General features: G+C 36.8%; 1 protein-coding gene across 1 annotated transcript; it reads right to left on the minus strand.

The window, feature by feature from the left end:
• Positions 1 to 200: 200 nt before the first annotated feature.
• On the minus strand, positions 201 to 16655 carry LOC117388078 (ras-related protein Rab-18). Its single transcript, XM_033985540.2, has 7 exons — positions 16462 to 16655; positions 11740 to 11795; positions 9942 to 10003; positions 7976 to 8048; positions 6422 to 6540; positions 4798 to 4864; positions 201 to 3961 (listed from the first exon to the last, which is right to left on the minus strand). The coding sequence occupies exons 1-7, from the start codon at positions 16527 to 16529 to the stop codon at positions 3792 to 3794; spliced, it is 615 nt and encodes a 204-aa protein (XP_033841431.1). The 5' UTR covers positions 16530 to 16655; the 3' UTR covers positions 201 to 3791.
• Between the last annotated feature and the right edge of the window lie 525 nt (positions 16656 to 17180).

Genomic DNA, 17180 nt, shown 5'->3' on the forward strand with positions numbered 1-17180 from the left:
GCCCACCAGCAGTGAGGGTGGGAAGGGGCGAGTTCCTCCAACAACCTCACTCCTGATTGGTTCCAAAGCTGCTATAACTTGTACCATTTGTTTTAGTCCTGGCAAATGGAAACACAAGGTGGCATATAATGTTTTGTATTTAAAAAGAAAATGCCTAGAAATGAATCCTTAACATATTCCAAAAATATACAAACAAGACATTAATAAAAAAGAGAAATGTATTAATTTTAATACATCGGGCGGTTTGTAGTGAATATACATTCAGCTTTACAATTCATACAAGAGGTTTCCCACCATGTTTTAAAATACACAAAATGTACAAGGTTTACAAGTTTTCACATATCTCCCAAACTGTTCCATAAGTTAATACGCCTACTTTATTTTGCACCATAGCATACAATGTTATCCCGGTGTTTCTATCAGCTAAGTATAAGTTAAAAATATTATAGATTAAAGGGCCCATATTACGGCATTTTCTGATCTATGTCCTCATCAAAAACATACATGGAGTTGCATGTTGTTTTCATTCACACAAACCCTGCATAACTGAGTTCTCTCATACAGAAAACACATATGTTCTAATTTGTGACATCATGTCATACAGGAAGTGCTCCACTGAGTTTTTTAATTCCATACACCTTCACTAAAGTCATATGTCTACTGAACACAAGGTAGAATATATGTTAACATGAAAAATACCACTTCATGACATTACAGGGTGAAACAAAGCATTTTGAGCTTTGGAGATGTAGACGTGTTAATAATGAAAGGATTACTCAAAGATGTGTGAACGAAACAAAACACAACTCCAGGCATGTTTTTGAAGAGGTAACAACATGGCTACAAGCTCACAAGAGTCTATTCTGCATAAGATAGGACCTTTAAGTAAACAGCTCATTCATTTAACACACACAAAATGGCACAAAGATAATTCCATGCAAAAAAAAATAATAAAATAAAAAATTGAAACAATTCAATTTCCCAGATTTTCCAAATTCACTGGAAACACCAAAGTGACTCACCAGACTGGAGAGTTCTAAACATTTTTCCAGACCCAAATATTCATGACCCAATATTGCGGTACAGTTACAGAGAGACGAATGAGGCCAAGTTGTTGAAGCAATCCGTTATAAAAAGGCAAATAAATTTTAGTTTGGGATTTTTTTTCAAGTGGAGTTGTATGTGGTGCTCTGTGGATAGAAATTTGGGAATCATAAAAGGTTTTAGAAGTTCATAAAGAGCAAAATAGGCTATTTGGTGCAATTTGCGCCTATCATTTTATTTTAGACTTTGATTTTGGTACAGGCATGGTTTCAAAAATAGTTTCAAAAGGAGTAAAAAATGTGATATGTCATTTTTTCCTTTTTTATTTATTTTTTTGTAGCTGAACTAAAGCCATCCTAGTACAGCTAAGAGTCCCACCTCCTTCCTGGGTTCTGGAAGTAAAATTCCCATATTTCTTTCCATAGACTATTGAAAAAAAACCAAACATCTCTGAAACTCTTTACTGCAACATTTTAGCCAAATTTTAGGTTTAAAAATGAATGGATACAAACAGATATGTTAAACACCACATTGTGTAACATTCCGTCATATTGTCTCTGTGGATACAAACAGGCAGCTGATCCTTCATCAAAAAAACTTATATAGTGTACCTTTAACAAGGTATTCCTGCACATTTTATAGTTTTAATACTTAAAGGCCCTGTAGCTGAGTTTTTTCTATGTATTCTTGAGGCTCTTGAGGTCAAAATCAGTCAACTGTGTGCATCCCATTATGAAACATTTTACTCTCCAATAATCAGGAAGTGCATTCACAGGCTAGTTGTAGTTAGCTTTACTGTGGCAGCTAAACTGTGCTCTGGTCTTTGAAAGTGCTTATAAATTCATCACTGTGGATAATTAGGATGCTCAGAATGCATAAGGTAAGTGAGGAGTAACTTTGAGCCACTGCAAACCGTTTAAAATTAAGTACGTACATTTTGGACTATAAGCTGCTACACTTTTTTCCCCACGCTTTGAACCCTGTGGCCTATACAACTGTGCGGCTAATTTATAGATTTTACTGGCTACCGGCCACAGGGGGGCACTCTCTAACAGTAATTACAAAAGTGAGACAGACATGGGGAAAGATTATGCGCTGAAGATACACTAGTTTTGATTTAGTTTTCATTTTGCTCATCAAACACACAAAGAAATCCATATGATCCAGCTTTTAAGTTAAAGGCCATTGATCTGGCCATCAAAGAAGGAAATGGAGCCACTGCACACAAGCTTGGTATTAATGAATCAATGATGCAGCGTAGGAGGCGGCAGTGAGAAGAACTTAGTCAATGTAAAAAGCTTTCAGAGGAAATAAATGCAGATGGCCTGTGTTGGTGTCGTTTCATTTTCTAAACCTGCAGGTATGTTCTTCCCGTGCTGATAGCGTGTTGGTGCCGTACTGACGATTTTGAAAAAAAAACCATGAAAACCTGCGGCTTATATTTTAAAAATTAACGGGTGCAGCCTATATTCAGGTGTGCTCTATAGTCCAAAATTTACGGTAGTTCAATTTTTCACATTTTTAACAGTAAAAATCAGATACAGCGCCTTTAACATTATGAGCATGTATTTTAAATGAAATGTCAGATTACCAGATACAACTGCACATTAAAAATACCAAAACTTAACAATAGTGTTCCTAATGTCAGCAATAAGATATAGAAAATTTTAGAGCCAGTCTAACAAGTCATTGTAAACATCAGTCAAAGTCAAATGAGGCAATAAAAAGACATACAGAAAGATACTGACAAATTACATAAGTGTCTCCAAGCAGCGATGCAACAAGCAGAACCAGCACAGGAGCAGATAGTGAGGAGTGTGTGTGCTTTGATATGTTACCATTTCCAGAGTCAGAAAGATACATTTGGTTATGTACAAGCACAACATACGCACAGCTCATACAAGGGTTTACATGCAGGAGAGACGGCCTCTATATAGAATAAACTACCTTAAGTGGTCCAAGTATTCATCAGTATGTAGCTTTAGCTAAAATTAATGTTGATGTGATTTAGGCGGTGGCAAAGTGATGAGCTATTTTGCCTCATCACAAGAAGGTCCTGTGTCCAGTGTGTGTAAGGCCTTTCAATGTCGAATCTGGATGTTCCTAAACCTAACCTAAAACTTCCATAGTAGACCAATACTTTAGTTGGATACTCCAGACCAGAATCTAGGCACAGATCTAGCGTCACAGTTTTTAGCACCTTATTTCAGATACAATATGTCAATTTGTTTCCATGGAAATACAAAGTTAACACCATATTTAGGAACATTGTCCATGGACATTTTACTGTCGACGATTATAGGAACATTTCAGTGGAAACAAGCAGGAGGCTGATGCACTGTTAGCATGCTAGTTGGTGTTAGCAGTGGCCAAATTTCACCCTGCTCTCTGAAAGTTGAGGAACTATTTTTTTGAAACGATTACATATTGTGGCTTCCAGATTTTCATAATAATATTCAGAACAGAGCAACTCCAATTCTATGTTTGTCTTTGTAATCAGACTATGGCACTAATTAGTATATCTCCTCTGCATGTAAACGTTAACTACTGCACAAACACAACCGAACAATCTCACTCAACTGAACAAGAAGGATATCGAGCAGCAGAGTTATCCCAGGTGTGCAAACAACAGCGAGTTTGTGTGTGTGCAGGGGGCGGAGTCTTATATTGGACAGAGTGTAGGGGGGGCTTGCAGAGTCATTCACAGTTCCTGGATATGCGTGTGCTGAGAGGTGGCAGTCACGGGTCTAGAGCAGGGAGCAGTACCCCCCGCATCCACCCCCACCCGCGTCCTCATCACTCAGGGTCACGCTACGCCCATGGGTGTCGCTCTGCCACAGCCCGGGCGTCTGGATGATCTTCTCCACCAGCTCTTCAAATGCACACTGCACGCCGTCTTTGGTCTTGGCGCTGGCCTCTGCAGGGAGAATGGGGAAATGTGACCGTACAGTGTACTCTGGTCTGTGGACAAGTGTTTTGGAATGAAGGAGGATATTGGTTGGTTTAAGAGAGTTTTACAATATGAGACACTGCCGCTGACATGCAGGTGTGCGCAAATAAAACACTTTGACAATAAATAAGGAGATGAGAGCTGGTTTACGATTTGAGACGTTAATCTGGGTTTAGTTCTGGTTAAGTCCTGGTTCAGATATGGTTTATAAGTCGAGGTTTAGTCCTACTTAAAGAAGACATTTTTTCTCAAGTACCTTGCAAGTATAACCTGGAATCTGAGTGTTTTTGAAAAATTCCAAGTAAATACAGAGCAGTGGGCGGAGTTAGGGGATAGGTGAAAACAAACTTTATGAGCACTCTAGTCTTGAATGCAGAACAATATAGGATTACTCAAACATGCATGAATCAGGTAAAATACAGCAGCAATATATATAGTAAGTTAATGATGAAGGAACATTGGGCTAATTTACCTCTTGTACAAGCATGTATGCAAATGACTGGACACTAAAACAAGTAGCTCAGTCTGGATGCAGAATGACCACAAGATAAGACAAACCTATCCACATAATCCTGGCTTCTACAACAGTCATCTGGTTTAGTAGTCCAAGGCCGGGCTAGCTTAGTTCAATTAGTCACAGTAAAATTCAGGTTAAGTCTTGATATAAACCAGATTCTAATGTTGGCTGAGTAAGTCTGGTTTGGCTATCTAGAAAGTCAAGTCTGATAAGTTCACTGACAATTCACAGTGCTGTGGTGTAGTCCTGTGTAGCTGATGCTGTGGTACGGGGAATCCTCACTCACCTATAAAAAGCATGGAATGTTTTCTTGCAAACTTGAGTCCTTCGGCTCTGTCTAGTTCGTGGTTTTCCTGCAACAAAAGAGCAGAGGGAATGACTTCTTCCTCTCCACAGACAGAGACCAGGGCACAGTAAAGCCATAATGCGGTACTTTGTGGGCACTGACTAGACTGGGGACATTGCCAGAGAGGAAGGGTCTGCTCTAGTCGTTTAAGCTGCTCATTCATCAAGTGCTTTTAAAAGGTCCAATAATTATTCAGGACATAACTATTTTGTACTGTGGCATTCTGGAGAACTTAATACTAGGACTGCACAGTATATACATATAGTAATGTTGGCTAACTCAATAATCAAAGTCATAACAAACTCAAATATCAGCGTAAAATCAATGATGTAACAGTGCAGTTTTTTATGGAAACAAAAAAGTAATTTTATTTACAATTTTCCATATTAATTACTAAATTAGCCTTGATTGGTCTTGTCTTCTAGTTTTGTCTCTCCATGTACAGTCGTTTTAAAGTGGGACTAAACTTTGCTCACAACCATATTGTCATTTCAAATAGAGCTTCTAAACTGGGCTGTACCTGGAGGAGTAAAGGGAAGAGTGACGAGGTAAAGGGGGGAAGGGGTCTGGAGGGATAAGAAACATTGTGATTGATCTAACATGTATTCACACTTCTAAATCCACCCCTGCAGCCAGGTGTTGCTGTAATCAGATCTGGCTGTAATCAGAGCGGTCCTGTGTGATGTTACGACAGCTCACACAGTTTTTGACTTTGTCTTTAAAAAAGCTGTAAATTGACCTAATGTGCACTAATATTGCCAAAACAGAAATAGAAGATAGTGCTATTCAAACACCATATAGTAGCAAAAAGAAATAGATTTAGAGTTTAGTTCCACTTTATTGCAGTTCTTAACAACATATTGCAATGTTGTCCAGTGCTGTGCAGCTGTACTTAACACTGCCCTAAGTATGTAGAGAAATTACCTGAAACTATCCCATACAATTGTTTCTTAGTTACTTCTCTCACCGATGTTGTACTATGACAAAGTGCCAACACGTTCTTCACTCATGGTTCAAAATTAGGTACTGGCCCTTTTAGTGTCTCCATGGGATCTTATTCTTTATAAAAGCTGCTAATGCTGTAGTTGAGACCTTTACTGTTCTGAAATGTATTGCAACTGATTTTTCCCATGTGTATGAGCAGAATTTGTCTTGTCCCAGTACAGATATATTGCACTTAAACAGCTCTTGAGGTCAAAATATGCCTGGCCGCTATGTGTCGTCTGCATTTCATTTTAAAGCGTTTTATTCTCCGGTAAGTAGGAAACGCACACTTAAAATGCTCTGGAAAAGTGCTTGTAAAAAATTCCGAATAATTATGATGCTCAGAATGCATAAGGTAAATGAGGAATAACTTTGGATCACTACAAACCGTTTAAACTAGTTCTGGTTTTCACATTTTTAAGACAGTAAAAATCAGGTACAGCTGTTCATATTTCAGTCCTGAACGCTCTGACACATTTCAAGCAGAGCACTAACTGAATCTAAATTTAGAGTAAAAGTATATTCAAAAGTATATTTCAAATCTAATGTTTTCATTTGTCTAGCTGTAGTCATCGCTTACCCTGTCGATCTTGTTGCCCACGAGCATCTTGACCAGATCGTTGCGGGTGCAGTACGTCTCCAGTTCATTGAGCCAGTTCTCGAGCTTTGTAAAAGTTTCCCTTCGTGTCACATCATACACTGTGGAAACAAGAAATGGAACTTGGAGAGATTGTTTTGACTGATGGTTGAATTCCTTAGTACAGTATACGGCTATGCAATTATGAACCTCACAGTTTAGTTATACTTCAAGATTTTGAACTACGATTTAGGTACTGTCAAAGCTAACCAATTTAGAGTTTTTCTGCAATTATTAATAGAAGTTTTAGAATTCATGCTTCTAAAGATTACACAATCAATTTTTTGTTTTGATGGGCAGCATAAATAAATGTAATTGTCCCATCTACTTAGGCGTGTCATTATTACTACATCGACTTACTGTTTAATACATGAAAGCTGGAACAATATTTTTAGGGTCAATATTTATCGTGTGTACATTTTCTTTGCACTACTGCTACGTTTTTGGTTATTTTTGGCAATACAGTTAGATTTAAGCCGTAAAAGGTTGAAATAGGAACTTCTGACTCATTACAGATGACTGTTTATTTATTGCAGTTCATGACTTTTTTTTTTACAGTATTTGTATTATTTTTGTAGTTTACATCAGCTCTTAGGTTATTGTGTCAGTGGTATAGATTTGTTTCAATATTATCATTTATCGTCTTCATTTACTTCAGCGACATATCAAACTTATGCTAAATCTACTATGCTTTTTTGTAATCAATAGGATCTTTTATACACAAATACTATTGAAAAATGATTATATTAAATATGTATGCTTACACAATGATATAGTGATAAAATATTATTTCAGAATCTATAAATCAGAGATCTTTTAAAGATGCACTGTGTAACTATGTTTCTGGTTACCTGTTTGGTTCAGTTCAATTCAGTTCAGTTCATTTATTTACCACGAAAACGTTACGATGCTTTTATCAGATAAAGGCTTTGGAGGCTAAAAATATTCATACATGCATGTCATTCACTCAGACATCCTGCCTATAAAACTTTTATCACCACACCAGTGCATCTTCATGAAGATGTTTTTGCTTTGCCTGGAATGTTCCACAGTATGACATTAAACGTATTAATGTTGCATTTATTCAATTAGGCTACCTTGAAAAATATGTATTCCTACTACTACTCCACAGATCTCACTTGTATCTTGGTCTAGTAGCGTCATTTGTCGTCTCTATGGAGATAAATATGGTTAATGGCATATTGTAAAAGATTCCAGGCAAAAGCCGTAACGTCTCCGTCTCCGTGTCCGCAGGTAACGGACCCGCCACCACAAAAGCTACATAATGTATGTTGAAGACTTAATATATCATATTTAACCTATAGTCTGTTTTTGCTCAAATATTTCCAGTGGGCGAGCGAGCACAGTGACCGGTGTGGGGAGGAGAGAGAGGAGCAGTGCGTGTGTGTGTGGCGCAGCATGAAAAGCCATCAGCCCCTTTACGACGTGGCGCTGGAGCATGTTAGCATACAGGGCATTGCAGTCTAAGACACTTACCCAGAATGACTCCTTGGGCGCCGCGGTAGTAACTGGGCGTGAGTGTTCGGAAGCGCTCCTGCCCGGCTGTGTCCTGGGCAACATAAAAAGTATTAGTACTACAAGATTACTACAACAGGAGTACTACCTCTTGTCAGCCAATCACAACCTGGTACATTTGCCACTTCATCAATCACCTCTAAAGGCGTTCATATAAATACACTCTCCTTCCCTTCTAAAACTCATCTAGAACGACTTAAAACAAACAAGTCCTGTGACTTCTGTGTTAGATAAATACAGTGCCCAATGGGAGCTGACATTGCCATAAACACCATCACAACAAAGCTGTTGTCGGCACCTCCGATGTATAGCTGCAGATTACGCTAACGAGTAGCACATTTGTTTCCATTTGTACCAAAATGACTACGCGGCGCTGCTGAATCCTACGAGTATCATCGATTAATATAATTAGAAGAACGAAGTAAGTACAGAGCAGAGAGTGTGTAGAGGTGGTGGTGGAAATGGAAGTCGAACGGCAATATGGCTTCTTGAAAATAAGCGAGTAAAGATTGCTCAAACATGCTTGAATTACTCAAAATACAATTATGGGCGAGTAGATGATGAGGGAAACAAAAAAGAACATTGTTAACAGCTCTAAAAAGTAAATTAGGTCTGGCTTAAAAATGCTACAGAACTACAGAAAATTGTCAAAACAAAAAAGAATAGTTTCAATTAATGTTGAAGTGCAATCAATAGTAAACTCACTTTGGTTGAAATGTTCACTTTTGTTGTGAACTGTACACGGAAAAAACTTAAACGCAGGATGGAAGGTAAAAGCAGCTAAAGAATGTGATGTTACTACAGTATTACATTGAAAAGTGATCATAGTGATCAACTCCAGTAAGTTATGTCTTTTATGGAAACACGCTCTTCTTAGCGCGCTGCCCTGCTGTTTACACTGAATTTCCATTTCAAATGCTGAGCTACTGAAGCCCAGAGGAACAAATAAAGGTGTTAAAAATGAAATGAATTCTCTTTCAGATAAATCAATGTGAATTAAAAATTGAACTCAACTGTTTTAATTATATTATAAAAGTGGTTAGCCAAGTTTTAAGTCAATATTGATTTATCTATCTTATATAAACAAATCCTATCAAAAATAATAAATTGTAGTAACTATAATTGGTGGTGAACAACTCTAATCAAACTTATTACAATACTCAATCACTTATTTTTCTTGTAAATTATAACTTGAAATGAGCTAAAGGGACTTGACTGAATACTGGCCACAGCATTGATTTTTTTTTCCCCCTGACTGCTTTTGAGTACAATCATATGACTCTGGCGCCATCTTCTGGACACTTAATCAAATAACTATAAATAACAAATTACCAGCATCTCTAGTAGAATTCAGTTTAATAATTTCTTCCAAAACAGAACCCACAGAATTCACTAATGAAAACACTTGAAAAAGAATAATGCATTGCTTTCTATGGACATCTCTCACGATAGACATGTAGCTCCCCAAATAGAAATGTTCAGCAGTTACCAAGGTGACACAATACACACATTAGCAAACGCAGCCTGATAGTTTTTGGATTGTTTAAAAAGGCAAGAAAAATACGAAATGGATTTAAGCAACGTGGTACAAGCTTTCATGATCCTTTTTATGCGTTTGATTTTCAACAAAAAATGTGAGTGACAAAATGAAAAAATGTTGGCTAATGCTAGTTAGCTTGTGACTGTAATGTTATTTGAGACGGACTTGTTTAACCGTGCAAATCAGATCGCCTAATGTAGTTCCAGCTAAGTCAGTTCTTTACAGTCAGATTGTGTTAAAACAAAGATGAGATTAAAGTCTAACTTGAGTAACAGAGCCTCAGACAGAGCAGTGCTTCCAGTTAGCGTCACCGCCCAAGGAATGTTAATGACATCAGCTGCAAAGTATCAATTCATTACATCATTACAGACCCAAATTTTCACTTACCCATATTGCTAGCTTTGCCTTATTCCCGTCCACAGTAATAGTCTTGACCTTAAAGTCCACACCTACAAAAGAAAAAGCAGAAGAATTCCATCAAACAGTGTGTCTCTATCACGGTGACCTCATTTTGGTGAGATGTTTCTTACAGGACCCTCCAAGATTCCGCCAAACATCTCCATTGGGCCTATAATTACCCATGATGAATTGTCAAAACATCCTTTACCACACAATACTTCAGAACTTCCTCTAACTCTGCTTGAAATGGTAAATTATAGTGACTACAAGCAGGAAAGAGGGGGACTGAAGAATCGATTGCGAGAATGCTAATGTTCCACCTGTAAAATGCGTCAGTTAGCTAGCATCCATAGAGTTACATGGGGGACGTAGCCAGACCGCCCAGAGCCAGAGACTGCATGACGTATTGGGTTTAGCAGACGGATTTAGCAGAGAAATGTGGGCTTCTGATGTGGTTGTTTTTACATGTGGTGAAACAGGGGAAAGTTGAGGGAGGACAAGATGGCTGACTGAAGATAGCAAGGGCTAGCTAGCACACACTGATATGAAAATGGTATGTTTGTGAGGTCACTCTCCAAAACTGTCCCTCAGGCCAATTTTACACTCAAATATTTCATTCCACAGCACCATCGTCACAGTTAAAAGAGCAGTGTTCAGACTTTAGAGGAACAAATCTGTTTTGTTTTTTTGTTAAATGAGAATTATTGAAAGGTCTGTATTGTGTATGGTCAGGTAATTTAAATTCAAGGACGTTTTTATTTATGTTAAATAAGATAAAAAAATCAAGATTGATCAATTTGACGAAAAATATAGTTTTAAAGAGGGGGTATTACACTTCTTATTTGGTAATAATTGTAAACATAACACATTTAGATCACCACGTTGCCTTTTATTGTTCTGAAAATGCTATATTTGCGAAAAACAACATAATAAGCTCCACTTCAGAGTGCTATGACAACACAATCAGCATGCGTTTTGCCAAATAAACTACTGAACATCACATCAGGTTTGTGAAGTTGTGCTGTATCATGCTTTTTTTTGCACAAGCAGGGGTGACATAGGCACGTAGGCTGAGTCTTGGACAGGATCATACTGCTAGCCGTAAGGAAGGTTTGGATAGGGCGTGGGAGAGAATGCAAGATTACAAAAACATGCATGTCAATTTTGCATAATACCCCTTCTTGAATATTTGGGTCATATGACCCAGCCCTAAATTGAAGGTAATAATCACATTTATTTATAAAAAAAAACCAAAAAAACAACCCATGACTATCTAGACCAGGGGTATCAAACTCAATTTCATCGAGGACCACATCAGGAAAATGGATGACTGTGTAACTGTGTATCTCCTGATAAACAGACATTTAAAAACAGTCATACATTTTAATTTACCTTATCGCGGGCCACATAAAATGGCGTGGTCGGCTGCATTTGGCCCCCAGGCCTTGAGTTTGACACATGTGATCTAGACATATCAAGCACTAGTATGACACTATGATTAACAATAATAACACTAATAGTATAATTTAATTTATACAATAGCACCATCATTGGCCATTGTTTTTTTTTCTCATTCCTTCACAACGTCCACGAGGCAATTTTACAGAAGATTTTAATCTAGGACACAAAAATACGCAGTTTGAACGTAGCTGAACTGGTTTGTTTGGGCTGATCGTCTCTTTACCTCACACAGCTGTTTATCTCTGCAGTGTGGCTCATCTTCTGTCTAACTACCTCCACATGCTCCTAACCCTGCATGAACCAGGCCTGCGCCGTAATCACCCACCTATTGTAGCTGATTGTTCCGGGTCGAATGTGTCGTCTGTGAATCTCAACAGGAGACTGCAAAACAACAAGAATGGAAAGAATTACGCAACACACTCAAAAACATTTTAATGTGTTGTTTACTTGCATTAGGTATTTACAACACTGTATTCCTGTATGGGATGTGGCCTGCTAATTGCTTTGTGTTTCTCTGCCCAGCATAACCAAACAGTAATAATGTATATCATATGAACACTTTTCAGATAAGAATTCCAGGTTGTTTTTGTTAAGAAAAAGTCCTGTTACATTAAATCATGGTATTTTTGGTCAGTTATCATAGTATGGAAATTTCACGCTCGAATATTTTTCAGTCCATTCCTGTAATAATAACAACAATTTATGTGGTTTAAAAACATGTGAAAAAATACAAGGCTTTATCAATGTGAATACACATTACCAGTAGAGGGCAGACTCTTAAAATCATCTCTACAGGAAGAATGAATAATAATATAAAATTTTACAATCTTGTTTTCATAATTTATTCTGAAGACTTTTTTGAAGCCCTATCTTTTGGTCTTTCCCTAACCCTTCTCCTATTGATACTTTGCAGTGACATCATGCTGGAGGTTTCTGCATGTATGTCTATGATGGAATGTATATCAATTACCATGGTGACACAATGCACACATTATTGAGCACATCCTAATAAGTTTTAAGGCCTAAAAGTCACAAAATACTAAATGGTTTTAAACAACACATTTTCAGGAGCCTGTGATCCCTACGAGTGTTCGCGGTCCTGTTTACGTGCTTGATTTTCAGTCAAAAGGTGAGTACGCCAAACTGAAAAAATTTTGGCTAATGTTATTTGAGAGGGGCTTGTTTAACAGTAAAAATCATCTCACCTGTTGTAGTTCCAGCTAAATCAGTTCTTTTTGGTAAAATTGTGTTAAAATAAAGCTCAGATTAAAGGCTAAAAAAGCCTCAGAGCAGTGCCTACAGTTTTCATCACTTCCCCAGGGAATGTCGGTGACATCATCTGCAAATATCGATTGGTGGTGACATCATACTCCCAGATGGGGGGCAAAGGCCAGTGTTCCACATTTGTTTACATTGTACTTTGCCATGAAATATCCAAAAGTTAAATCCACACTGTTGAACCTGATCATTTCTATTAGACTACACCCAAGACCTCACTGTATCACAGCAATGTCCATTTCAGTAATGTTTATTTTAGCTGGTTGCCATCTGTTTTAAATATTATTGGCCTACAAAATGTTGCAGTGTCATCTGATGGGGGGCATTGCATTTCCCCAAATATCCAAAAGGTAAACCCACAAATGTTGATCTTGATCATTTTCTATTTGTGACTGAACCACTTATATTGCAATAAATGATCATATTAATTTTAGCTGCCCCCCATCTATATTAAATATTAATGTCCTAAAGAGCGCTGTGATGTCATCTGAAATCCAGTAATAGATCTTGATCACATGACATCAGTGGCTGACTAAGGTGAGGACAGCGTTGGTTTCCTCTATGAGTAATCACTAGCACAGGCTATAGCTCTGATGATGATAACCCTGCTCCCTGACCTGGACATAATTCTGTAAAAACCATTAGCTCATTGTTTGTTGTATGCATGCGGCAGATGAGGTAACCAGGAAGACATTAAGTCATTATTATGAGAGAGATATTTTAATGGGTTTAGCACATCTATGGATTCAACTTAACTTAAGATTTATGCTTAAAAATAAATAACTTCAAAATAACTAAACTTGGTTTTAGTTTTGATTAAATTTTAAGCAAAAGTTTTAATCTTACTGTGACGCTATATGAAGTCAAAGAGTTACATCCACTTCTTGACAAAGTCCAATTCCAACTCACTAATCACAAGTTGGCTAAATCTCCAACTTTATATTTTTTGGCACCTTTTTCACATTTTAAGAACAAAAATACATAAAGCTAGCTCCTGATCAAGTCATGAAGAAGGTTAACAGTGGATGTTCACAGTCAATGTATTAGAGAAAGTGAAACAAAGCAGCACTGTACCATAGACATTATAATAATTAGCCTGTGATCTTATGGTTGTTGCTTGTGAATAGGAGTGTGTGTAGTCCTCATATACTAGGACACAATTTAGCTTAAAAGTGTAGCATTAAGCTAATTGAAATTGCATGACAGTACAGTACTTGGCCTATAGGAATATGAAATACTCTCTTCTTGCATGCTATATTCTATGGAGAGTTGAAGATGATTGTATCTACAGCTTAAAGTACATATGACAGGTTTTCATGTTTTTTTTTCTAATTAGGACTTGGTTTGGTGGGATAGTACCTGTGCTAAATACCTCTACATACCCAAAATACAGTTGAAGTGCATATGTTATTTTTTCTGGCAGTTTAAACCTTCATATAACAAAATAAAGGTGTTGTCATTTACTTTTAGTCTAATCAGGGCTATTGTATATATTAGTTTTAGCCGTTGTTAACGTAATGGTTGTTAATGTAATGGTTGCTAGATAACATCTGCTGCATATCAAGAAATACAATTATAAACACAATTATATTAAAATAGAAAAAAGCAGGCAATTTTTTGTAAAATCTTAATTATAAATATGTCAACTATGTTTTTGTGAAATGAATATTCTAAGTTGCCATATACGCATCAAATAAAAATCTTAAGAATGGTTGCCTACATGCAAGCTAAGATCACTTTTGGACAGCTGATTATTTATGGCTTGATTTGTTTATTGTTCTGATGTGATGGTTGATGTCTGCTAATTCTTCCATATTGTCTGTGTAATGATGTTCAGACAGTGGTATGAGCTAGATTAGGCCAAGAGTAAAGTAAATAAATTCAATTTCATCACCAATCATTCAAAAGACCTGTAGGGTTTAGCATTTCATAATATTTAAAGAGAGTCTAAAATAGACCAAATATGCAAAATTGAGCTTTTTAACCATGTTATAGTTGTTTCCCTTCTCATTTACCCTCTCAAAATTGTAGTTAGTGTGATACATGTGCTTGAGTAATCTTTACTCTCCTGTATTCAAGACATCATTGCCCCCCTACATGCCCACTAAGTCTGTCACAATATGCCAAATTCTTAAATGTAATACATTGCTGAAGTAAATATACACAATAAACAGTAACATTGAAACCAGACCATAAAGTAGAATTATCCCCCCCAAATATTCTAAATGTACAAAATTATTATAAATAAATAGAAGAATGCAACACTTGAGTAGTTAGTTTGTATCTATAATGAGTCATACCAGTTCATAATTCAACTCTCTACAGCTCAAATCATCTGCTCCAATTGGGTACTGCAGCTCTCTGAGTCAGCAGGCTTGTTTCTTTTATTTAGTCATTTTAGATGAATATTGTGATTTAAAATGTCCAAATTATAACATAATGATCCACGGGTGTCATAGATTATAACTACATAGCAGACATGAGCACAATAGGTCCATAAAACTAAGGGGGAGGATACGTAGACTGTATCTTATTACGCAAATGTTACGACATGGCTTAGGGTTATATTTGTCGTAGGGCTGCAAGATTAATCATAATCAAATCCAATTTCGCAATCTTAATGGAAGCAACTAGCAGATCTCACAAAGGCTACAAATTATATTTTTTGGCAACGTTTCAAGTACCATAAATTCACCTGCAAACAAAATACCCCGCCTTCTTCTACATTAAAAACAAAAACAAACAAACTGCTAAACCTGTAGTTTCAATCTGTACAAAGATGCTCTGGAGTGTGATTCTTGTATTAGTTTGTCATTTATATTTTTTAACTATTTTTTTCTTTTTGTCAATTATTGTGGTCAGATTTAAAATATGAGCTTTGAACAGAATCCTATTATTAAAACATCAATCCCAAATCTAATAGCAATAAATATTTGATATTTTACCCAAATCATTCAGCCAGAATTTGCAATTACTGGAACTAGTATTCATATTTACTGTGGTTCCCCATCTGTAATTTTCACATTTTTCTGAACTCAGCCAAGTAAAGATGCATTATGTAACTGCTTTTGTTACTTCTTTGACTGGAATTTTCAACAGTATGACATTAGACTTGTAATATCTCTGTATATTAATTGCTAAAATAAAACACCTTGAAAAAATATGCAGTCTTACTATGAGTGGACAAGCCCCTCCACAGACTTCACTTGTAACTTGCTCTGATGGCGCAATTTGCTTGTCATCATGGAAATAGATACATTTAATACCATATTGCAGAACATTCCAGGCAATGGAATAATAATATATTAATGAAAACAAGCAAGGGGCATCTTTATAGACTGATTTCATGAGCAAATTGGATAGTGTTACATTGTAGGACACCAATATTTCTTCAAGCTCCACATGTTTTTATTTTATTCTAAGTAAATAATTATATCTTTATACCCTATAATCAACACTGAAAAATACCTCGACCCCAACTGAGAGAAAGAGTCATTTTATACAAGGCTAAAATTGCTTTCTCGTGATTGCAACATCTTTAACCATACGTGCAATAACGTGATGCCATGACAATTTGTGGCTAGCTGGGATTATATACGAGCTACACTGACACGTTTACACCAAGCAAAAGGTTAAATAAACACCTAAAACGACAATCCCTGACAATAGTAAACATATGGAGAGCAGTGGGGTGATACAGATCGTTCTAGCACGCTAACACTAGCCTGAAGCCACGACACCAGTTTCTTAAAGAACATTCCCCATTTACCTGCTTTTTCCAACGCCGCTTTCTCCAATAATAAGTATTTTCAGAGTGGTCAACACGTCGTCCTCCATGTTTGACTTAGCGATCGCGGTGTTATGGGCGAAAACAGCGGCGTAGATGCCCTTTTTGTAGAGGAAACAGCGCCCGTGTTGTTTACAGCAGAGATAGGGGACAGTGTGAAGAGAGGGCTCATTGCAACAACTTCCGGTGAACGCGCTGGCACTTCCGGTCTGACCGCGTTTCTGATTACATAATAAACTAAGTATGTGAAATATTTTATACTTATAATGCTTGTACAAAATATTAATGTGCCTTTATATTATAATTTTAAGGGAAAATGTTATTGGATTTGTGCCGTTTTATTAGTTAGTTAAAATGATATATGTTTTAAATTAATATTAATATAAAAAAATGTCAGTCTAAAGTTAAATAAAAATAAATATAAGAATTCAGATAACATGCGTATAAAGAGCCCATTATTACAATTACTGTCAGACATCTGGCTGCTTATTCACTACAAATACACAAATATTTTTAGTTTAACATTGTTTCCCTTTTTATTAACCATGCTATGTTTTTTTTTCTCTTTTTTTCCTTTTTTTCTTTCATTTTTCTACTGTGTGTATTGAGTTGTGGTCAAGTCAAGATTTTTCAGAGTCAGTCCAAGTCATGATCCATTCACGTCCTCAGGTTTCACAGACCAGTCCGACTCATCATGGACG

The sequence above is a fragment of the Periophthalmus magnuspinnatus genome, chromosome 20, assembly GCF_009829125.3.
Source record: "Periophthalmus magnuspinnatus isolate fPerMag1 chromosome 20, fPerMag1.2.pri, whole genome shotgun sequence".
NCBI classification, from domain to species: domain Eukaryota; kingdom Metazoa; phylum Chordata; class Actinopteri; order Gobiiformes; family Gobiidae; genus Periophthalmus; species Periophthalmus magnuspinnatus.